This window comes from Epinephelus lanceolatus, chromosome 1, assembly GCF_041903045.1.
Source record: "Epinephelus lanceolatus isolate andai-2023 chromosome 1, ASM4190304v1, whole genome shotgun sequence".
NCBI lineage: Eukaryota > Metazoa > Chordata > Actinopteri > Perciformes > Serranidae > Epinephelus > Epinephelus lanceolatus.
Genome location: NC_135734.1, coordinates 45,507,659 through 45,531,419, shown reverse-complemented (window position 1 = coordinate 45,531,419; position 23,761 = coordinate 45,507,659). Strand labels below are relative to the sequence as shown.

At 42.6% G+C, this 23,761-nt stretch overlaps 1 protein-coding gene and 4 non-coding genes across 5 annotated transcripts; all 5 read left to right on the top strand.

Annotated features, from left to right (window-relative positions):
* Positions 1-216: 216 nt before the first annotated feature.
* ahcy (adenosylhomocysteinase) lies at positions 217-18,130 on the top strand. The gene is made up of 11 exons (XM_033627364.2): positions 217-356; positions 3,994-4,184; positions 6,099-6,174; positions 7,128-7,280; positions 8,698-8,810; positions 9,116-9,323; positions 10,674-10,761; positions 10,891-11,008; positions 11,203-11,325; positions 11,505-11,576; positions 16,737-18,130. Exons 1-11 carry the CDS (start codon positions 329-331, stop codon positions 16,866-16,868), a joined length of 1,302 nt encoding a protein of 433 aa, XP_033483255.1. The 5' UTR covers positions 217-328; the 3' UTR covers positions 16,869-18,130.
* LOC117250793 (small nucleolar RNA SNORA17) lies at positions 5,867-6,001 on the top strand. Its single transcript, XR_004501147.1, has one exon. It is a non-coding gene; the product is annotated as a small nucleolar RNA SNORA17 (small nucleolar RNA).
* LOC117257570 (small nucleolar RNA SNORA17) lies at positions 6,908-7,042 on the top strand. The gene has a single exon (XR_004501707.1). It is a non-coding gene; the product is annotated as a small nucleolar RNA SNORA17 (small nucleolar RNA).
* On the top strand, positions 8,339-8,473 carry LOC117257571 (small nucleolar RNA SNORA17). Its single transcript, XR_004501708.1, has one exon. It is a non-coding gene; the product is annotated as a small nucleolar RNA SNORA17 (small nucleolar RNA).
* Positions 10,243-10,377, top strand: LOC117257569 (small nucleolar RNA SNORA17). Its single transcript, XR_004501706.2, has one exon. It is a non-coding gene; the product is annotated as a small nucleolar RNA SNORA17 (small nucleolar RNA).
* Positions 18,131-23,761: the final 5,631 nt, after the last annotated feature.

Here is a 23,761-nt window from a genome sequence, read left to right as displayed (position 1 = left end):
GCCCAAAGGCAAAAACACTAGACAAAACTTGTTCCAACCACACTTCCAAACAGTCCCTCCCCCTCAAACAACACCTCGACTTATCATTGGCTGTCTGTCCAGACATCGTCCAATCAAATCCCTCACACGCGGGGCGGGAGCTCCCGCAGCCAATGGGAATCCAGAGTAGATCCGCGTTGGAACCGCCCCTACTTGTAAACTGGTTTGAATGTGGCTTCGACGATAAAAAGCGAGCCGTCATGTTTCTGTCCCTCCCTCTCTGCCTCTGTCCGTCGGCTAGGCTGCTGCTGCTGTACCAACCTGCCCGGAACAACACCAGAAAACAACCATGTCTGAGAAACTTCCCTACAAAGTTGGTCAGTGTCTGAATATAATATTTCAACCGTGCTAACACGACAGAGCGGCGGTTTGCTAGCTAGCATGTTGTGAAGTTTATATTGAGGTGCATGTCGGGTAACAGCCCCTTTTAGCAGCCGGATTTAGCCTAAAAGCTAATTGTGTAACTAAAGAAACGTAATTAGATCTTTAAGACTGATTTGTGGCTAATTTTAGGGTTCACAGCTCTTCCTCGTGCTGCTGCTAACAATAACTTGCTAGCATGTGGAGAATTGTATTGCGTTGTTATTGTCGTTTAGCTAAATGTTTAGCACATCTGTTGTTCTTTCCGGTGATTTTTAGCTTCTCACTCGTAAATTTTCTATTTCCAACATTCGCAGCTTGCAGTTTGTTTGAATCTGAGAATGAATCGACATGTTACAGTCGAACTAACGCCGAACATGGGCTTCTTCGTGGGCAGAGGCGATGTGTACAGCCTCTGGGTGTTGTAGTTTATTAGCGACGCCGGGGGCGTAACGTCGTTATGCTTTCAGTGGGTTTGCAAACTACATTTCCCGCGATGCCCCGCGCCTCGCCGCCAGTTTTTACGTGAGTGACAGGAGCAGGCAGAGATTGAGCTGCACTGTGTGCAACTTGCATACCGTAGTAATGCTGGAGCTACACGTGGTGCCCCTGTGCAACAGCCTACAAAGAGTTTGGTTAAAGTTGTTTTCAAGTTTAGGAATCCAAAAAAATCTTTAATTTCTCCAGATGTCTTTATTTGGCTCCAGATAGGAAAAAGCATCGTATGAAAGGGAAAAAATAAATAATACAAATAAATTTGAACAGCTTTGCATTGTAAAAATGGAAATGCACTTGACAAACGAAGTGAGTGGAAAATATCAGCACATGTATGTTAAATAGGAGATTTTGGGTGCGATCTATTAAAATAACCGCAGCTGTAACAATTCAGTCATTGTGTGCCAAATGTGACAGTTGTTGACCTGCTGTGGAGCAGCTGGTCAGAAGCAGAAAAAGTTGCACAACGTCCTGCTAACAGATAGGTCTGGGGCAAAGTCTGCACATTCTCTACTGACTACCTGCAGTTAGTGTCAGAGAGTTGCTCTGTGACTGTGTCTGTCAAGTCCTGACATGTTAACTGACTTGCATTTTGGCTCAGTCTTTGAAATGTACAGTTTGTACTCCAGCGTTGATGCTTTAGGCTGGCGGGTTTGCAGCAGGGGTTCGAGGGAGCTACTGCTGCAGGGTGTTATTTCATTACAGCTGCAATGATCAGATCTTCAAAAAAGTGTGAATATTTTAGGTTGTTGCATTTAAGGTCTTCAAAAACTATTCATGTCATGCACACAGGTCTGGCTTTGGTGCCTTTCCAAATATCTGTCCTGGTTTCAGCTGTTGGCACAAAGTTCAAAGCGGTTATGAGGGCACTTGTACCTGGTGGATCGCCGTACTTCACATGCTAATACTGAACTGTTAATAGGTGGCTTTGGATGGGATTTGAGCCCCAGTGCCTGTCGGTACTGGTACCCTGCTCTGTTCATGCAGCTACAGGACCACACAGCGATTCACGTCTGATGGTTGTAGTTTAATCAGCCGAGTGGAGTTTTAGTTGAGTCAGGCCCTTTGACCCCAGTGTGAACTCGTTTTTCTTATCCCGTCTCTGGCTGGTCAGTCAGGCTAGGGCCAGTTAGGTGCAGTTAGCCCTGAGGTGTGTTTGCACAGGCCGCAGCCTCTAATTGTGGAGGGTGGGTTGTACTTTGGGATTTGTGCACCCTGAGGTTTACCTTGCAGCAGTGTAGAGCCCACAGCTTGAACCAACATGCTTCACTTTCACCCAAGGTGTTCTGTTGCATCATGATAATCTTAAAGTTAAAGGATTGAGATTAGTGCTGTCAGAAGTTTATATTTGTTAAAATGTGGGTCCAGCTGGTGATTGTCAAAATGCATTTAGTCTGGTGTTTGATCTGCAGAACTACTTGTTCTTAGTTTGTGTGGAGAATTTTAGCTTTTGTATCAGGACATGATCAGCACTTTGCTGCTAAAAAAAACAAGAAGTGAAAGCAAGAACAAACCGACGTTGGGTGCTGTCAATGTACAATCCTGTAACTTTAACCATTGATGGATGAAATATTGACCCAGAGTCAGGTGATGCAACAATGCTCTAACACGTACTTACGCATCACATCCTGTTCATCATTATTTGCTTGTTCAGACACTTTTAAGAGTTAAACGTTGATATTGCTGTGCTGCATCAGTCATGGTGAGACTTGGTTCCCTGCAGTCAAAGGTAATAATTATGTTACATTCATTCTGTGCGATCATGTCCTCTAATCTCCGATAAGGCTTAAAAAACTGCACATGCACAGCACCAGCAGCTGTCTGGAGATGAAAAGAGTGCCTGTACAGACAGCTGTGGTTGTTTGTCTTAGTACAGCGCCAACATTGTTAGCATCAGGCGATATAACTGCTGTATTCTCAGATATTAGAAAGTGACACATGCAGCAGGAAAAACAGCAAATAACCTCGTATTTGTCTGTTTTCTTAAGACTTATCTATTTAAACTATAGCAGATATACTGATTTGAAAAGACCACATATTTATTAGTGCCCCAGGGCATAAAACAAATCTTATTCATGTTGTGTGTCAGTTTAAATCGTGTTGAGAGTTGTGCCAAGTCTCCAGGAAATATGGACACTGTGCTTTTTGGTCATGCTTTTGAATTACAACAAGTGCGAATTTGCAGTGGCTGCAGCCACATGTCCACAAGCACCCACTTGTTCAAGCAATCACACACACACAGTCTCACAGGAAGTTGTCATTAGTTCATTGAAGCGTCCCTACAACAACGGGTTCATTACTCATGAAAGGGGACGTGGCCAAATGGTGTGTGTTTGTGTTTTTGGCCAGTTGGCACAAACGGCACAAACTTTGACCCCCCCCCCCCCCCCCCCCACACACACACACACACACACACACAGAAACACACCTTCAACCACACACACATAGTCTCACACACTTGACCATGCCAGATTTCAGCCTCCTAGGGAAAACTCAACACTAAAGGGTGCGGAAATTTTTGTGGACTGAGCTGCACGTAGCAGCTAAGAACATTGCAGTCGTAATCTACAGACAAGCAGATTCAAACAGGATTAAAGAAATGGAGTCTGTTGTGAATGGAAACCTTAATGGCTTGTGTCCTCATTGTTTTTCTTTGGCACAGAGTGGTAGCAGGAAGCTGGGGAGCACTTCATAAAAAGAGCAGTAAGGCGCTGCGTGTGGGCTTTGTTGACAACAATATCTAGACATTAATGTTAGCCAGGTAGTTCACATAACGGCGCGTTAACAGAGGGTTGACTACACAGCTAACAACAAGCTTTCAACATGTGCGGTGACACAAGCGTGACATTTGCCAGCAACATTCAGTATCCGGCCAATCTGCTTCCACAGATGGGCTTGTCTGTCTTTTTTGTCATAGTTTCTGACTGACATATCATACAGCTCAGGATGGACAGTCTCTCCTTATTAGAAAATGGACACTGGCGCTCAGAAACACTTTGTGGACACTCAGCCTTAAGGCCCAGACAAGAAAATGTTTTTTTTTTTTTTTTTTTTTTGTAATCATGTTTTAACATCCTGTTGTCTCCCCCTCTCTCCTAGCTGACATCAGCCTGGCCGAATGGGGGCGCAAGGCCATCGAAATTGCAGAGAACGAGATGCCCGGTCTGATGAAGATGAGGGAGCTGTATGGTCAGACCAAGCCTCTGAAGGGTGCCCGTATTGCTGGCTGCCTCCACATGACCCTGCAGACTGCCGTGCTCATCGAGACCCTCACCGCCCTCGGAGCTGAGGTAATATTTACCAGCTGCATTCATCAGGAGATTGTCCATTGCTCACCATGACTCAGAAAAACACTGTAAATGGAAGTAGATGATTTTTAATCTCAGAATGGATGCAGGCACATTTTAGAAAAGGAGCCTCTCGGATCTAAAAAAAAGAACATAATCCCTTCCTTCTTTATTAAGGGAGGCCTGTCATACTTTCTCGTACTGTGGTGAGCGTGAACTTTGTTTCCACTCTGTTCCAATAACATCTTTGGGTAGAACATTTTCAAACCCAGTTAAATGTTCCCCAGAGATAAAACACCCATTGCCAGATGTGGATTTTTGCTCAGTTAGTCTTTACATTCTTGTGGTTTCTTCGTTCATTAAACACAAACAGTTTGTCAAGTAAAGGCCAGTAGATTATAAAAATAAGAATACTGCAGTTCTTTTGGACAAATGGCTGTTGTGGCATTAATGTTTATAGACAAGTCAAGTTGGATTTATCAGAAAAGAGAGCTCTTGAGTACACTGATGATGCTTCTATGCCAGTATAACCTCCCTAACGTTCTGCCTTGCTAAGGTGCACTCCAGCAGTAGTAACTGACAGAGAGGACAATTTTATTGATCCATTTATCTGAACAAACAGTCTCAGTGAGTCTGGGCTTTTCTCTCTCCCTCTGTCTGCCTCAAGGCCGGTGTGTTCTGTTATCACGTTAGTTTTATCTAACTCAACATGACTGGCTTCATCCTGCGGGAACTGGCACCCTGAGAAAGAACAGAGAATGAATAAAAACCTGCTCTCAGCTTTTCCCCCACAACTGGATGTACTCCTCTCTGAGGTGGTGGAGACACTGTAATTCTGTCATTTGCAGTTCTACTTTACATTTAAAGAATCAGTGTGTAAATGCTACCTGGCTTGATATTGATTTGACAGGACCTAACTTACTGTCGGAAACTGATGCAACTGGACAGCAAGCTGCAGTTTAGAAGTTTGGACACTAGCTGGCAGTGTTTGTTCACAATGCAATGGCCTTTCATTGATAGATAATCTGAGACACCATATTATAGAGCCAGGCGGGTCCTTAAGAAGTCTTAAGATATCTTCAAGCCAATGATTTAAATATTAGGCCTTAAAAGTAATTAAACAGTCCTAAATTAGAATTTTTGATGTCTAGATCGACAGACGTTTTATCTAACTTAATTTATCCATCTTTTAATATCTTTTTGTCAAAATGAGTCAAGCTCCTCTGCATGAAAGTCCACATTTCCGATGTTACGAATCGTCAAACCTACCGCTAGGATTGCAGTGGTATGAGATTTTCATGGAACGATAAAAAAAATATCACTATAATTGAACGCTCATCCTCATCCCGACTTTCTTTCGATGTGCCCTGTTTGAGTGAAGTTAAAATGACCAAAGCACGTTCCAGGGTTGGAAGTTGGCTCCAGTGTCATGCTGGTAAAATATGAAAGTAGTTGTTAAATTTGCTGCACTAACTAGCCAGACAAAACAAAACAAAACAAAGGTCACCTACTGAGTGGCAGATGGACAAGACATACTTTCCAAACCTGGCACATCGTAGCTTTAAAGCCTTAGAAATTGGTCATTGGGCTAATATTTTCACTCTGTAAAATACTGTGTTTAAAATTGGTTTTAATTGAAATAAAAATATATTAACCAAATAATAGTGCTGTATGTTAATTGATTTAATGCCCCTTGAGGCGTTGCAGCCCAACTGTCGTGTTGCAGCTGTGTCACAAGGTGGCAGAGAGAGACCGGTGGTAGTCTGCACTGAGACCCAGATACACACTGAGGACTCGGAGTGATACTCTCCACCAACAGTTAAACACACAACTTCAGTTGTATTAACATGTATAACACCTGTTCAATGAGTTTAGATTCACTTTCTCCTCCTCCTGACGTTCTGTCTTCATCCACAGGTTCAGTGGTCGAGCTGTAACATCTTCTCCACTCAGGACCACGCTGCTGCCGCCATCGCAAAGTCTGGCGTTCCAGGTAACAAACATCACCTCTATGTATACCAGGGCTGCACAATGAATTGTGCTTTGAAAACATCAACAAAATTCTCATTTTTAACAAAAGTTTCTCATGAAAATCTGTTTTTTACAAGAGTACAATGAACATTACATTTTACCTTCGCCCAGTACTCATTCTCACTGAGAAGAGCTTGAAAGCATCATAATGTAGCTCAGTTCAGTCTCTGTGAGCTGTTGTTTGGGCCACTGGCTGCTCACGTTAATTAGCTCTCCTCCTGCCGATAGAAGCACGGATTAGTCGTTCACAGTTTAGCGTTATCAGGAAAACAGTGAGGTGTGTCCTCTGACTTATCGATAGTGAGTTGATGGCATCCTTTTGTCCCGAACGTGTCCTTATCTCTTGTTCATCTCAAGCACAGTTTCCATTGTCCACAAGAGGCTGGCTAGTAGCTGCCATCTTGTTACACAACGGTGAGATCACAGAGCTTGTCTGTCAATCAACAATTGTATTGTTCTTGTACCTGCTCAGTAGTTTAAGTTTTAGGCCGTTAGTCTCGAGCTCTGCTTTTTTAGTCTGCTCAAAATTGATTGAGGCTGATGGCGGTCAACGAGGCCGATATGGATGTTCAACCGATGAATTGCTGCATTCCTGCTTTCTAGCTCACGCAATCCTTTTTTTTGGTAATTTAAAGACACTTCTCACCAGATACTGTTCCTGTTGTTGCATGTTAAAGCAATAATATGTTTGATTTAATGCCCCTTGAGGCGTTGCAGCCCAACTGTCGTGTTGCAGCTGTGTCACAAGGTGGCAGAGAGAGACCGGTGGTAGTCTGCACTGAGACTCTACAACCAATTGAGGACTCGGAGTGATACTCTCCACTGACAATTTAGATCCACTGCCAATGAGTGCGAACACTCTTGCATGCCTCTCAGTGAGAAGCCAAATAAGTGAATATGTCTCTGTTTGTGTAGTGTATGCGTGGAAAGGTGAGACCGATGAGGAGTACGTGTGGTGCATCGAACAGACTCTGTACTTCAAGGACGGTCAGCCCCTCAACATGATCCTGGACGACGGAGGTGACCTCACCAACATGGTCCACACCAAGTACCCCAAACTGCTGGCAGGTTGGTTTGAAGTTTCACTGATAACAACACACAACACACTCGCTGTTCCATCACTGACATGTTAAGGGTTTAGCGATGCCTGGCCTGGAGCTGTTGGCAGATTTTTGTGACGGTGATGTCAGATGTCAGGTTAGGTTTCACTGTTTTACCACCATTCAACTCGGGTAAATCGGGTCTTTTCATTATGCTAATGTGTCTCCTTGCTTCCCTCACTTGTCTCTTTGTGTCGTTGCTCCTCTTAGCGATGATGTAAGACAGATGCGAGGATGGAGGAGCCAAAGCTGCCAAATGAGAAATCCTTGGTTTGGTAGCATCAGTCTTTGTGACATCAGTTACTGTGCCACATGTGGATGTGTAGCACTTATACGTCACGCAGCTTGATAAGACTTGGGCATAGGATGCCCCTGTGTTTCCTCACTCGTAGCTACTCCAAGAACCTCCTTTCTTCTCTTTTCTCGAGGTGCATTTAAGGGATTGGAAGTTCTTCCATGATGGTGGAGAGGGAACTATTTGAGTCATGGGAGGAGAGAGGATGCAAGGAGGCATAGGTTGGCATAATGAAAAGCACCCATTAATTTTGGGCCCTTTATCTGTTCTAAAATGGCTGCTGCAGGAAACTGATTTTGACCAGGAGACATCCCAGCATCATGCAGTGGTTGATGATTTTCCCACTCTGGAACATGCAGGGTAGAGTTTTGGACACTAGATGGCGGCAGTGGTCTGGCACAAGCCGGCTCACAGGGCAGCTTCACTCCTGTGAATTCAAAATTATGTAACATGAAACATTTTCATGCATGAAGTCAAGATAAGAAACTTAATTAACAGGAAATTTGTTTGGGCACATAGTGCGACATAGCTGCAGAGCAGATACAGCCATCAGTCGCGATGATATTTTTAGTTTCTGAAGATGGATTTTCTCTTGCTTTGTCTTTCCAGTCAATTATTTTTGTACAATCAGCCAGCGTTTTCACACAATCCTTTTTTGGTGTAATTTAAAGACACTTCTCACCAGATACTGTTCATATTGTTGCATGTAAAAGCAATAATACGTTTGATTTAATGCCCCTTGAGGCGTTGCAGCCCAACTGTCGTGTTGCAGCTGTGTCATAAGGTGGCAGAGAGAGACCGGTGGTAGTCTGCACTGAGACCCAGATACACACTGAGGACTCGGAGTGATACTCACCACCAACAGTTAACAAACAGTTAAAGTACTAAGAGATTTTAAAAACAGGCACAACTGTGAAGAGGAACTATATATGTCTGAATTTTATTTCTCTCACTTTTGCTTTGTGCACAATGTTCGTAGTTTTATGTTGATTTAGGAGCCACGCTCACTGACGTCATTTCTTCGCCTGTAATCCAGGAGACCCATGTCTGTAATCATGTTTTCCATAATCATGCGACCTTGTGTTTTCAGGTATCCGTGGCGTGTCAGAGGAGACCACAACAGGTGTCCACAACCTGTACAAGATGATGAAAAAGGGCGAGCTGAAAATGCCCGCCATTAACGTCAACGACTCAGTCACAAAGGTAAGCAGCCTCGACCTTTAATCCTCAGCAGCTGCATCCTGTCGTGTCTACACATCGTCACTAGTGGAACCACTCAGTAATGAAAGAATAGTTTAGATGTGTTTGTTGAATGAACAGTGAGAGTTTGACTATAAAATGTGACCTTACAAGCAGGTATATTTTAAAAGTTCTGGTTTTGTTCAAACTGCAAACTGACCTGTAGTAGACCTTTTGAAATAATCTCTGGAAATCTTCTCTCACCGTAATAATCTCAACATCCTGTTGACTAAAATGCAATAATATATTTTCTGTGTCCCTCCTTGCAGAGTAAGTTTGATAACCTGTACGGCTGCAGGGAAAGTCTGATCGACGGCATCAAGAGAGCCACCGATGTGATGATTGCTGGTAAAGTTGCCGTGGTTGCTGGCTACGGTGACGTAGGTAAAGGCTGTGTCCAGGCTCTGCGTGGGTTCGGAGCTCGCGTCATCGTCACTGAAATCGACCCCATCAACGCCCTGCAGGCTGCCATGGAGGGTAGGTGATGATGGCCAAAACAACAGTATAATAATGAATGGGAACTCTGAGAGGGCACCGCTGTGCAAAAATACATGAGTTGACAAAGGATAGTTGGTTACCTTGGGAATCACATTTTGCCTCAGAGCTGACAAGATTGTACCAATTATATACAATCTGCAGAAATCAGTAACCCCCCTCCGACCCCATAGACTCATTTCCTTTTTACTTTTTCAGTGGGGTCAACAGCATATGACTCATAAAATGCTATACGTCATCTGAAAGCTGGGAACCTCAAGATTTATTTGAGATGCATTTTGTTTTGGTCAGGCACTTATTCAAACTTAAAGTTTTAACTATAGTGCCCTAAAACATTATGATTAAAGCATATGAGACATTCCCATGCTCAGTTATGTCTCCTTAATTGTTGCAGCAGTATTTGTTAATTAGCTCTCCTCCTGCCGATACAAGCACGGATTAGTCGTTCACAGTTTAGTGTTATCAGGAAAACAATGCTTTTGACATATCAATAGTGAGTTGACTGCGTCCTTTTGTCCCGAAGGCGTCCCTATCTCTGTTCATCTCAAGCACAATTTCCATTGTCCACAAGAGGCTGGCTAGTAGCTGCCATCTTGTAACACAACAGTGAGATCACAGAGCCTGTCTGCCAATTAACAATTGTATTGTTCTTGTACCTGCTCAGTAGTTTAAGTTTTAGGCCGTTAGTCTTGAGCTCTGCTTTTTTAGTCTGCTCAAAATTGATTGAGGCTGATGGCGGTCAGCGAGGCCAATATTGGCCGATATGGATGTTGAACCAATAAATTGCTGCATTCCTGCTTTCTAGCTCACACAGTCCTTTTTTTTTTTTTGTAATTTAAAGACACTTCTCACCAGATACTGTTCATGTTGTTGCATGTTAAAGCAATAATATGTTTGATTTAATGCCCCTTGAGGCGTTGCAGCCCAACTGTCGTGTTGCAGCTGTGTCACAAGGTGGCAGAGAGAGACCGGTGGTAGTCTGCACTGAGACTCTACAACCAATTGAGGACTCGGAGTGATACTCTCCACCGACAGTTTAGATCCACTGCCAATAATATGTTCTGGTTTTGTTCAAACTGCAAACTGACCTATAGTAGACCTTTTGGAATAATCTCAGGAAATCTTTTATGTCACTGTTTAAATCCACATTCAAATTGAGTGGATGAGATAATTAAGAAATACTAAGTTAAACCTACTTATTATGTAGTAACCTGTAAAATTGTCAAATAAAAAGATGGCGTTTGCTTTATTTGAGTGTTCAACAATCTGTTCTAAGGACACCAAACTGTTGATCCACAATACAAACTCCCCTCCTCCTTTGTTCCTCTGCAGGTTATGAGGTCACCACCATGGATGAGGCTTGTAAGGAAGGAAACATCTTCGTCACCACCACCGGTTGTGAGGACATCATCCTGGGACAGTAAGTTTGACCTGATGTTTTCGACTCAACCTGAACTGAAAACTACTTTCATTAAAGTTTCACAAAGTGCGTGCCCTATCCAAAGCATTACTGAACTCTTGAATAAAAATGTCATTGCTTTATCTTCAGTCACTTTGAGAACATGAAGGACGATGCCATCGTTTGTAACATCGGACACTTTGACTGTGAGATCGACATGAACTGGCTCAACAAAAACGCTGCAGAGAAGGTCAACATCAAGCCACAGGTAGGAAAACTTCCACAGACCTTATTCTTATTTGGGGAATGTTCCATTTTAAGCTGCCCGGGGTTCATATTCGAACTTTGGCATCTAGTTTTCTCCTCTGTATTCTTGCTCTGTTAAAGCTTGGCTCTCCAACATCAGTCTCAGCTCTGTATCTGAACCATCACAGAAGCAGTAATCCTTCTCCTCTTCCTCAGGTCGATCGCTTTCGTTTGAAGAACGGCCGTCACATCATCATCCTGGCTGAGGGCAGACTGGTCAATCTGGGCTGTGCCATGGGCCACCCATCCTTCGTCATGAGCAACTCTTTCACCAACCAGGTACTGTGACTTTGTGTGAGCGAGAGAAGGGAAAAAGTTGCAGTGAAGTTCTCTTTAGTTGCATGATTTTCAAAGCTACAGCAATATTTTAATTTGACATAAAGACACCATAGTTGCATCCAGTCTGCTTTATTTAACACAGTCCCTGTCTGAGTCTCATCACCTGCTTTTCCCTGTAGGTTCTGGCTCAGATCGAGTTGTGGACGAATACCGCCAAATACCCCATTGGAGTCTACTTCCTGCCTAAAAAGGTCAGAGGTCACACCTATGATTATGAAGTGTATGTTATGCAGCATCTCAGCATTAAAACTGGATTTTCACATCCACGTCTAGTCAGGAGAGTAAAATTAAATGCTATCAAGTTAGTTATGCCCTGTTTTCATGGCTTGCACCAAAACCCAACAATTAGCCCCTCCTAAGTCCCTTCGCTCTGTGCTCCAATAACAGTTGAGCGAGCTTGGAACACAACGGAGCCTCAGACAACTCTATTAATGTCTATTAAAAGTGTTTTCAAAAGCCCTCTTTGCACAGATTGTGCTGTAGAGCAGCTACGATGTCCCTTCTTCATGCCGCTTTTGCATTTTTACGAAAAAAAAACAAAAAACATCATTTGCTCCACTGAGTGATTTAAGACTGCATGCTGGCATCACGGAATCAAAGAGGTGTGATGGGTGTGACATGTAACACAATAGCGTCAGCGTCTAGTGTGACACATAACATATGCGTTGGCAGCCCTTTATTAAGAATTGCAATGGCATAACATGGAAATAACAATCACTTACTCATCCTCTACTCGGAGGATCAGGAGCTTGCGGACGTCATTGTTCTCCCAATTTGCGGCCATTTTCGGACACTGTTTTTCCTTTTGAGTTAGCTGCTAACGACTAAAAGCTACTTTTTTGATCTTCTGCTGTGAGTCGCAAAAACGTCACACCTGTCGCCCATGATCTCATCCTGCCAGCTGCCCCTTTTATACAGACATCATTCCAGCACTGTTTTTATCTCTGATGCTGACTCAGAGGCGAGACAACTCTCTCCCCCTTTTCTGCAATTGTACCTTTTTTATACAGAACAGTGAAGCAGCGTAACGGCGAGATATTCCCACCTTGAACAGGCAGTGTAAAAGGGACTTAAGTCTTCTAGAGTATGGGAGGCATAAGATGTGCTATTTGCTGGGCTTGTCTAATTTTGATGTGGCTAGGGGACTTTCACAGTCTCCTCAGACATGTAACCTATACAGTCACATTTTAAGTTCGCTAATGTTAGCGAAACACTTGCTAACATCATGTTTCTTCAAGAAAATATCTAATGTTCCTTTGTTTAGGCTATGCGCCGCCCAAAAGTAACTTTCTGAAGAGAGACAAACGTTAGGTCAGCACCATGGTCTGTACTCTGTAATAAATACACAGAGTACTTTACTGGTTCCCAGAAAGGGAAAATGGGACACGTTTCCTAGTAGTTGTGTGACCGTCTCATCATCCTCAGTCCCTACTTCTCCCTTTTTTTTTTTTTTCTTTTTTTTAAATTAAGAGTGAAAGGCTCAATTCTTGTCGGTTTGCCTCGTTCATTCAAGTTAGGACCTTGAATGTGTCCCTCTGTCACATAGTATTTTCCTGCTCGGAGAAGCCAGACTGATCGATTGTTTTCATTTGTTGAGCCATTAAAAAAGCTGTCTGAAAACCAGACTCTGGGCCAGACTTTTGGTCAGAGGCTTTACTTGTCAGGTTTAATTTAAAAATCACCGATAATGATCTAAAACTTACAGCAACAGCAATAAGGAAGGGACAGTTTGAAGTTATGAAAACAATATGTAATTGGTGTAGTCGGAGGTGAGGTGTTTTTCCTGTGCAATAGCCAAACAATAGATGTCTGTTCAGTGTTGAGGGTTGTAACCAGAGGACGGAATGGATGCAGCCAAGATGTAGATCCGGCTGGGTGACTTCAAAAAGAGGGATTTAGTTGGTATGAAAACTATTAGTTTTGAGGGCAGTCTCATGTGGTGTCTGTCAGTTCCTTTACACTGAATTTGGCATGAAGTGTGTTTCACTTAAGCCTGAAAACAGCAGTGAAAAAATTAAAGCAGTAAATCCCAGATGTGATGTTTTTACAGTGAGTAGTGAAGACAGCGGCTACATCAAAGGGAGCGGGGTTCATAAGACGGGCAGGAATTTCGAGCCAAGATACAAAAGCTGGACAGGAAGAGGAAGCTGCTGGCGAATGCAACACAATTATTTGGTGCTTTGCAGTAAAAGAGATGATATAGAGCTTTAAAGAGTGAGGTTATTCCCATAGAACATCTTCCTCCATCCAAGACAACTCTTTACCTTCCACATAAATCCTTCACATTCGTCCTCCGTATGTGTCAGCACAGAGGGTATTCTTACACACAAGGATCACTTTACAGATCCATTCAGGCTTCTCTGAAATACGCTGAATCATCAGTCGATCCACAGAAGTGTTGCTTAATCCTCTGTTGGCTCAAACGAGTTATGATTTTGAGCTTGTGAAATGAAATCAATGTATAACATTTATAAACCTGTGAACAACCACCTGCATGACAAATTAAAGTTAGTAAATATTCAGAAAAGAGGATGTAGTCGTAGGAAAAATGTGACTGCTTTTGACTCCACAGATTATATCAATGTGAGGTGATAACATAAGTTTTTATTTAGACATAAAGCAGAAAACTGAGGTGAGATTTTTGCCGACTGCAGTGTCTCATACTCAGTGATGTTGTTCTGCAGCTTCCCGCGCCCCCGGTGAGGTAACTTGGAAAGGACAAAGTAAACTCACTGTCAGTGCACCTGGGGAACGCACTGTTATTTTCCCCGATAATGCTACATTATGAACAAGTCCATGTTGAAATCTTGAAAGTATTTCTCATGTCACAGAAATCACTTGTTCAGATGTTATTGTACTGTCTGTGATTTGTTCCGGTGCCCACTGACCCTCATCCATAGCTCTCTGAAGCTCTGTGAGCCACTGTTGCCGGTAGACCTTTTAAAATTTTAGATTTAGAAAATGTACCTGAATCCACACAGGCATTCCTGTAACTTTTCATCTCATCTGCTGTGACAGATGTTGTATTGAGTCATGTCAATGATGACTAAATGATGTTTGCAGTTCAGGGGACGCAGCAACAAGCCATATGTTTCTCCTGATAATAGTGATGATGTGAATGTGCCACTGATACTGTATGGACTCATGTCCTGCACCGTGTTGAAGAAATATGTTCAGCTGCCATTTTCTTACCGTGTATATATCATACAGGGTTCCCGTTAGTGCTGCACGATTAATCTAATTGCAGTTGGAATCGTGATGTCAGGTTGTGTGATTACATAACCGCATAAAAGGCTGCAATTTAATGTAAATAAATGTTAACGTGTGCGCCTGTGGACGTGACTGCCTCTCCTGTAGTGTGTGGAGTTTGTTGACATTACGCCCCAGGCTATCCTGGTGTGTGCGGCACGTATGGCCAGGTGACCAGCCAGCATGCAGCAGTGACCAACATAGACGCAGAAGAAGAGCATGAGCACGACCATGAACAGGCAGAGTTGGTGGCGGAAAAAAACCCCAACGTCTATTACATGGTAATACTTTGGATTCAGGTACGGCGACGTTTAACAGAAAGACGTGCTGTGTACAAGTTTAAAAGTTAAAGTCGCCACGTCCCGCGGCAACACGACCAATCTATATCAACACTTGAGACAGCACAGCACAGGGAAAAGCAGGAAGGATGCATGTGAGAGAAAGCCGAGCCGTGTAACGTTAAAGACAAAGAGACAACTGAGAGCCGCCAGAGCCTCATAAAACAACATCCAAGCACAGTTAAGCAAACATTTGCAAGTGTCACAGGGAAATCACGGACTCCATAACAAATGAAAAATTGAGCAATTTTGCTCGGGTTCAGTCCACTTGACATGCTGCTGTGTTGTGCTATGACGTGCTGGAATTTGTCATTTACGTGACAACGCCTGAACGCAACACAGGCTCGCTCCGCTGTGTGTACAGTGCCATGCTGCGCTGCTGTGTGACCTGTGCTCAGTCTGTTCATGGTTATTAACACTGTCCATAATCAGTCAGTGCCCCCCTGATATAATGTACGGGAAACACTGAATCAAGCAACAAGACTAATGATACCTTTTTTTTTTTTTTTTAAATTATTATATTGTAATCGCAAATCGCGATATTGTCCACTCAAATCGCAATGGCACATTTTTATCGAACTAGTTCCCATGGTCATGGAAAACTTGGAAAAGTCATGAAATTAGTAAAAATCATTGAAAGTTTTGGAAAACTGGTTGAATTTTGCTGTTAGTAACAAAAATTCACAAAAATTGTCACAATAATCTTCCAGGGATTATTTTCCGTGTGTGAAAACTGGGAATTTTCTGTAAGTGTGCCGTTGACACAACGTAGCTCTAATATGAGTCAGCTTTGGGCTGCATACATTGTTTCAGCACCGACATTGTGCAGTGCCAAGTGAGGCAAATTAAACTCAAACTACTTATTTGATTCTTGCTATTAATGGAAAATTTCACGGTTCTGATTTTCCATACTTGTACTGGCAAAACCCTCTGCTTATAGATGCTGCATGTATATTTAACGTGGCGTGGCAGCGTTTGGTAGAGAGAGGGAAGAGTGTGTAGAGTATGTGTGAATGAGTGTTTTAACCAGTGCAGTTGACACAGTTAAGTTCATGTTTTTCCAAGATGAAGATTTTATTCTGGGTCCTCAAAGAGTGGTGGAAAAGTTTTGCTCATTAGAATGTGTGAGAACCCGATCATATCTCGTGCAAAATGAGATTTTCCTTGTAGTTTGTCAAAAAAATAAACTTCAGTGAGGCCCGGCTCCAATGACCACCTGGGGGTCCGGGGGACTCACTACATTATCAACATCTCTGCACAAGACAGTGAGACATACACACGCTAATTTAATTTAATAAAATTTCACAAGCTCAAAACATTGACTGTTATTTGTGGGCACGTTTATCATTTATCAAACAAATGTCAAACGTTATTTTGTTCCAGCTTTTTGTTATCATTATAAGTTCAGAAATGTAGTTTGGACTGTTTTAACAAAATAAGCAATTTAGTTGCCTCAAGCTCAGGAAAGTTGTGATAGATAATTTCAGCTTTTTGTAAATAACAAACCATAAAAACCAAATCAGAATGATCTGTAATGAAGACAAGGATTAGTGGCTTTAATCTGAAGTTAGCACTCACAACTCTGAGACAATTTCCCTTGAGGAAACATTGCTGAGTGACAAAGTTCTTTGTCGTCATATGTACAGCATCAGACCTTCAAAAGAAAAAACATTTGCAAGACAGATAATGTGTTAATACAGAAGAGAGGCCAATAAGCAAACAGCAGTCTGATCTAACAGCATCTTCCTCTATCTGTCTCCACAGTTGGACGAGCAGGTGGCAGCCGCTCACCTGGATAAACTGGGGGTGAAGCTGACCACGCTGACAGACAAGCAGGCCAAGTACCTGGGTCTGCCCACCGAGGGGCCCTTCAAACCGGACCACTATCGCTACTGAGCGCCCCGTCCAGCTGGGGAAGAGGCAGAGAAGAAGAAAGAGGAGGAGGAGGAGGAGGAGGAGGAGGTGTGGACAGAACGGTGTTGGTGTTTAGGTGCAGCAGGGTTTGGTGTGTGGGAGCACGTTGAGAGATCGCAGGCAGGTTGCACTCTGGGCACCATTTTGGGTTTTGGACTTCTAAATGTCGACTTTTCAGGGACACGGAGACAGTTTGTGTTTTTGTTTCTTCCCCTTCAATAGCCTTTCATATCAAATGCTAAAGATGTGTTTCACATGTTGCATCCTGTGTCAATCGAAGTGATCTGACACGACTGAAGTTGGGAGCCGACACCTTGCTTTTGCTTTACTGGGGTCGTTTCTGGTCGAAGCAGGACGTCTGCTGCCCCACACTGACCCAAAGCTTCTGTCAGTAGATTTATGCTTCTGGACATCAGGTGGGTGTAGAAGGCTGTTTCTGCAATTTAAATCAACATCCAACCCTGATCTCCACCTGAAAACTTCCTAGTTCGTCTCATCGCCATCTTCTTTGACTCTACCACACCAGTATCTTCAGTCCTCCACCATCTCCTCTCTCTTTCTCATCAGTACTCTTCTGAAACACCATCAAGTGCTACTGTGGCTGTTTAAGAGAATTCCTCTCGTTGTTCGTCATTCCCTCTCCGTTTATGGATTAAAATAAACCCTGATCTTTTTCTACCTGAGCTCTTCTCTCCGTCTCGCCGTGGCTCGAGGTGGAAGGTGACAGAGCAGGTTTTTCTTGTGCGTCTTTAATGAATCGAGGCAAAGTTCAGTGTACAGCGGCCTTATTCCACTTTATTCCCATCAGCGCTGCCCTGCTGTTAGCACTTACTGACAGCTGTACCTGAACTGTGTGAGAAGATGCTTGTGATGTGCTGCTTGGTGTTCTCAGTGTGTTTACTAATTATCCATGTTGATCAGTAGAGTGAGGAGAAGCACTGCTGCCAAAGGAACCACCAAAGCACATCATGTTTTTGCCTGATTTCTAAACAAAGTCTTATTTCTGTTGCCTAATTTTCTTTCATGATTGTGATTTATTAAATCTGACTTGAAGGGCCAAACGTGTGCAGCGGCCCCCTCTTATCCTTTGATTCTCACTGGAGCCGATCAGGGTGACGTTAAAGCGGTGGCCACGGTTCTCAATGGTTACAGCCTGAAATGCAGAGTTCAACTGCTTGTTAACGGTGGAGTGAAACTGTCAATTGTGACAATGAGAAATAAAAAAACAAAACATGTTGACTCTGGATTGTTTCTCCTTTATATGGTCTTTCATGACAAAGTGGAATTTTTTTTTTTTTTATTTATTTAAGACATGAGACTGTGCGTTAGCCAACATTTTAGCAAATGTAAATGCACCCGAATTATCTTAAATGCTAGTTTTCATCGTCAGTCCCTTCGCCAGCTGTAAAAAGGCATCCTAGAAAAATTAAAAACAACAAAACGCAGCATGTAAAACAGATCAAAACTCATCACACATAATATGCTTACAGACAAAATCCACTGTCACATGTTAGAGTTAATTATTGCATGTATCTGTTCACATCTTAGGTTGTCAGCTATCCATTTCTTTGCATTAACTTTAACTGACTGATATGATGGAGATGAGATGTAACTTAGTGGGACTGAACTCCTCTGATGCGATGCCCTGAAGGAAAAAACGACCAGGCTGGATTCATTTTCTCTCAGCAGGATCGTCTCCCCTCGCTGCCCCTCTGGCAGCTCTGTCAGCAGTAGATCTGAAGATTATGGAGCCAGATAAAGGAGGAAGTGCTGAGCCACACATAATCTTATATACAAGAATAATATTTTACTGGTCTTGTGAGGTTTTCCTAGCTCAGTACTAGTTAATACTTCTCCAGTCGCCAGAAGCAAATGTTGGCAGATGAATCAAACGTAGTCGAAGGAGAAAACAAAGCTGAGATATAAATGTATTTTCCAGACTGTTCTTTATGAACATCCATCAGCATACACCAAATTTATATCGACATATTCCGGGTGATTCAACTTTGAGTCTGACCTCCTGATAAAGTGGTTTAATCATCTGGATATACCGCCTGCTTGTTTACAACCTGTCTGACTGCTCGTTTCTTGACCCCACAGGATGCTGTAGTAGAAACTCTATTACAAACAGTGTTATCACAACATGTAGAGATGATGGAAGTATTAAGAGGACAAGAAGGTCTTATTGACAATTTCCTTTAAGAGGATAGAGAGACTTTGTTGGGCGAGTAGGACGCACCTGGGGCAAATCTGACTTTGTGGGAAAGCAAGTGATGTAAATACATAGATAAGGGCCCTGCTGGTTGAAGCTGTGCGTACTGTAACTGCAGTGGCATCACCATGTTGTGTTTTTGGAGCCAGAAGTGATCATATATGGGTGAGAGGGTGGAGCTGTCTCAAACTACAGCGACACCTTGCAGACAGCCTGTCACTCAGAGCAGCCCCGCCAACAAATATGCATAACTTTGGGCCTTAATAAGAAGTCAATGAGTGAGTCATAGAAAAATTAACCCCGGTACAGTCGTCATGAATGTTGATAGTAACTACAGAAACCCAAACTCTTTGTTGCATAAGGCTGTAAACGTTTTTATTTCTGCTGTAAAGTTGGACATTTTAACATGGAAGATGTGGGGATTAACTCTGTTAGATCTGCAGTTTTTCTTAACATCCGTGTTGGCTCGATTTTTCAGCCTCAGAGGATGCAGCTTGAATTGAGTCCATCTAAATGTCAGTATATTCTAGCACTATGCAGCTGCACATGCTTTCCAGTAAAACACTATGATGGGCAATTTGAAAATTTTCTGGGTTGTGGTTTTGCTAGCTTTTCCAAAATGTAGAGGATGACTCAGTGCGAGCCGACGAGAACACACATCAGGTGCACAACACTGTGACGCAGGACGTCCACCATTGAACTTTATGTTGGAAAGAAAAAGTGGTAGTCAATGGAGAGAGACTGTTTTTTGATCACATTTGGAACTGCAGTTGAGGGGCGGCACGGTGGTGCAGTGGTTAGCACTGTCGCCTCACACACACACACACACACACACACAACCTCCAACAAGATAAGCGGTTATGGAACTGTGACTTTCTTGATGTGCAAAATGATCTTTTAAAAGACAAAGATCGTGACATTTTTGATTTGAGTATTTATGTTAAATTGACTTTAAAGACAAAGGCTTGAAAATGTATAACTTTAAAATGGATTGACGTATCGAAATTTCATATAAGTCATATAAGTTGACATTTTTACCGGAGCAAATAATGCAGATGAATTAAGAAGATGAATATGGTGAAAGAATTTTGAATTCAAGCTGTTTTTGAGATAATTGCTGAAATGTAAAGTCGATTGTTACAGCACCACCTTCAGGTCAATAAGTGTCCTTTTTTGTGCCTTAAGCCCTATTCGGACAGGATTAGTCTTCCATAGGTACGTGAGATAAAGTAATAATTACCAGAGATTTTAGTCCCGTCCGAATGTGCCATGTCAGTAATCATTACCGCACGATGTCAGTAAAGATTACCTTCTGTAAAAGGGTCCCGGAAAATTACCTCAGGTTATACTAATCCAGGTTATACGAATCCCAGTAAATACGTGTGTAGATATTTCGTCATATCCTGTTTACAACTGGTTTTTCGCGGATTTTTAAGCATGGAGGCTCTTGAAGAAGCACTCAGTCTTGCACTTCACAGTCGGACAAGTCCGTGTGAAACCTCAGGTACTGTGGGCCTACGATGAACACGATTCAAGTGTGTTTTGCCTGGAAGGAGTGTGGTACGCACAGGAAGCAACGTCATACGCACATGGCGACAGGAGGGGACGGCGGTGTGTGAATGGATTTACCCCTCCCACTTATGGTAGTTTTACTGAGATTTCTTATCCCGTGCGAATTGGCCATTAATAGCCTATTACCGACGTCCTGTGGTAAAGTGACATTACCCCACGTGCCCATGTAAAACTAATCCCGTCCGAATAGTGCTTTAGTCGTGGGTTGAATTTACAACTCATCTGCCAGTTTTGATGAGTTTTTGTTGCACTTATTTTGCTGCACAAACACTTTGAGCAGAGAAGAATAAGAAGAAATAAAAGAAAACAACAGCGAGCGTCACTGTTTGGACCTTTGATAATGTGGCTCAAGAAGCTGACATGAGATCAACTATAAATAGTTTTGTTTTTCTCAATATTGAACTCTTATTCAATCAGAGCAGAACTGACTCTCAGAATCTTCGACTGAGGCAGCGTGGGCTCCAGTGAAACTGTCACGCTGCTGCGATTGTTGAGTCAGACAGATTTATGCAGAGCCTTTGTGTCTGATGAGATGGAGGTTATTTGTGGAGAAGGGAGGGAACGCTCGGTTTTATCTACATCCTGTCTGACAGACCACTTAAAGTAAAATATCATAACCAGCAGGAATGAAATCGGAAATTTAAATGTAAGGAAATACGGTCTGTGGCAGTGAAACTGTGGTCTCATATTTGGGTAAATCTGGTCTCTGAAGTGAAGCTGCTGTTTGGCCGAGTTACAGTCCAAACACTCCCGCGATTCCCCACCAGCTGAACACTTTGATAAGATCTGTACTGCACAAGTCCTCCAGGCATCAATCGAAGCTTCTATTTTATTATAAGAATTGAGTTAGCTCGCAAAACCCAAACCAGATGTCAGAGCAGCAGATCTGATACTGATGTAAGAACTTTAAAATCATTTTCAGAACCACTCTGAGAGTCTGCTGATTGTATTAAACCCCAGAGGTGGGACGAATGGACCTTTTTAAAACCGGTCTCAGATAAAGGTACTGTTAAAAAAACACTTCCAAGCAAACAAGAGCAGAACCAGACCTGAGATTTAAAGTTCATGTGTAACTGTGTGATAAAAGATGGTTTATGTCTGTGTTTGAAACTATCAGCATGTTACTGTGGAGAGATCCTCACGCATGAAGAAGGTAAACTTCAGTTGTTGAATACCTATTAGTCGGCTGTTTACCCAGATAGTCTTGAAGCGTAACACTGGGGAGATTAAAACAAACCTTTGATAGCGTTCTTGAATTGTGCAGGTGCTAATTTGAAAGTACAAGATGGCAGAGTAAATAATGTTACATTATATGTATGTATATATAATGTTACATGGAATAACAGGAATAAAAGTACTGAACATGCTTATTAAAATATATTTAATAACTGGTGTAAGAGCCTTTGTTTGCTTCCTGTATGAAGAAAGCAATCTCTCAGTGTTCAGATGTGGTTTTGGTCCATTGTTCCACGAATGTTCTATCAGGGTTAAGGGTGCTTTCACACCTGCCCTGTTTGGTTCGGTTCAGTTGAACTCAAGTTCATTTGCCCCCTCAGTGTGGTTCATTTGAACAGGTGTGAACACAGCAATCACACTCAGGTGTGCACCAAAACAACCACACCGAGACCTTCTTGAAGAGGTGGTCTGCACATTCAGCACATCCAATGCATCAAAACATTGTTTTCTAGTTGGAGCCGCGCCTCGTTTTCAAACTGTATGGTTTGACTAAAATGAACAATGACAGCAATATAGTCCACGATGAGCAGTGCTAAAATCAACCTGCGTAGTTGTCCCTCCATTGTGACATTAGAAAGTGTCACATTTATCTTGCAAGTGTACTCTTCTTCAACGTTTGCTTTACTTCCTGGATTTTTCCCACATGGAAATTCTGACCAATCAAGAGCAGCTTTCTCACATAAGGTATTTGATCTGGTCCTCTTGTAAATGCTGCCGTGAGAACACGAACCAACTCTAGGCAATTATACAACTTTGGGACAAAATTAGTTCCTGATTCAGACCAAAGGAGACGACTCTAGGTCTGACAGCACTCTGAGTCTAATCCAGCACCTTTATTGTCTGTCTCTGGAAACAGCTGAGAGTCTTGTCTGCAGTATGTTTTTGATTGTTACCCTGCTGGAAAGTCCAGCTGCATCTCATCCTCACCTTCTTGGTGGATGGCATCAGATTCCTCACAAGAATTTTTTGAAACATGGCTCCATTAATCTTCCCTTTGATAATTTGGATTCTGCTGGTTCCATGAAAAGAGAAACAGCTCCACACCATGACGCCTCCACCTTCAAATTCCAAATATGTCATACTATTTGCAGAAAAGTTAGATTTTTGTCTCATCTGACCACACGATGTTCTCCCTCTAATCTTCTCCAAATGTCGCGTAGCCACCAACACGATGTGTCATGTTTGGAGGAATCATAGCTCTGTGTGTGACCTTAAAAGCCCCATACCTACAGTGTAGTTTGGCGGTAGAGGCATCATGGTGGAGCTGTTCTTCTCATGGTCTATCTTTTCTTCTCTATCTTTTCATGGTACCGGCAGAATCCAAATTATGAAAGGGAATATGAATGTACCGGGAAATACTTGAAGAATCTGTTGCCATCCACCAAGAAGGTGAGGATGAGACGCAGGTGGACCTTCCAGCAGGATCACAATCTGAAACACACTGCAAAGACTCAAGTGGTTCCTGCTGTGTTTTCCCCCCGATGCCTCTGGTCACCATTACGCAATATTGGTGACCAGCTGTGTATCATGCCGACGTTAAAGGACGGCTTTTTTGTTGCTGTCTGGCACTGGAAGTCACTGACCAAGCACCAGATTTCAATGACTTCAGAGAGAAACCGAGTTGGAAGATCAGAATTCACCGGCAGGCCCTCAGAATATTCTAGATTTATAGACTCTGTGTGGAAAATCTGATTAAAATCCCATCTGAACACTGTGAGAGATTAATTTCTTCACACAGGAAGTGTCTTAAAAGCCGGCTTTATTTTCGCTGTGTAGTTTCATTGAGCTGATATCAATGTCTGGTGTAAATTTCATTTGAACAGCTGCATTGGAAATATGTTAAATAACAAAAATG

Excerpts from the sequence above, each read along its gene's own strand:
- ahcy (XM_033627364.2), top strand. The coding sequence starts at position 329 with ATGTCTGAGAAACTTCCCTACAAAGTTG. Across the intron at positions 6,175-7,127 it reads CGCAAAGTCTGGCGTTCCAG|TGTATGCGTGGAAAGGTGAG; the intron begins GTAACAAACATC and ends CTGTTTGTGTAG. Across the intron at positions 10,762-10,890 it reads GAGGACATCATCCTGGGACA|TCACTTTGAGAACATGAAGG; the intron begins GTAAGTTTGACC and ends CTTTATCTTCAG.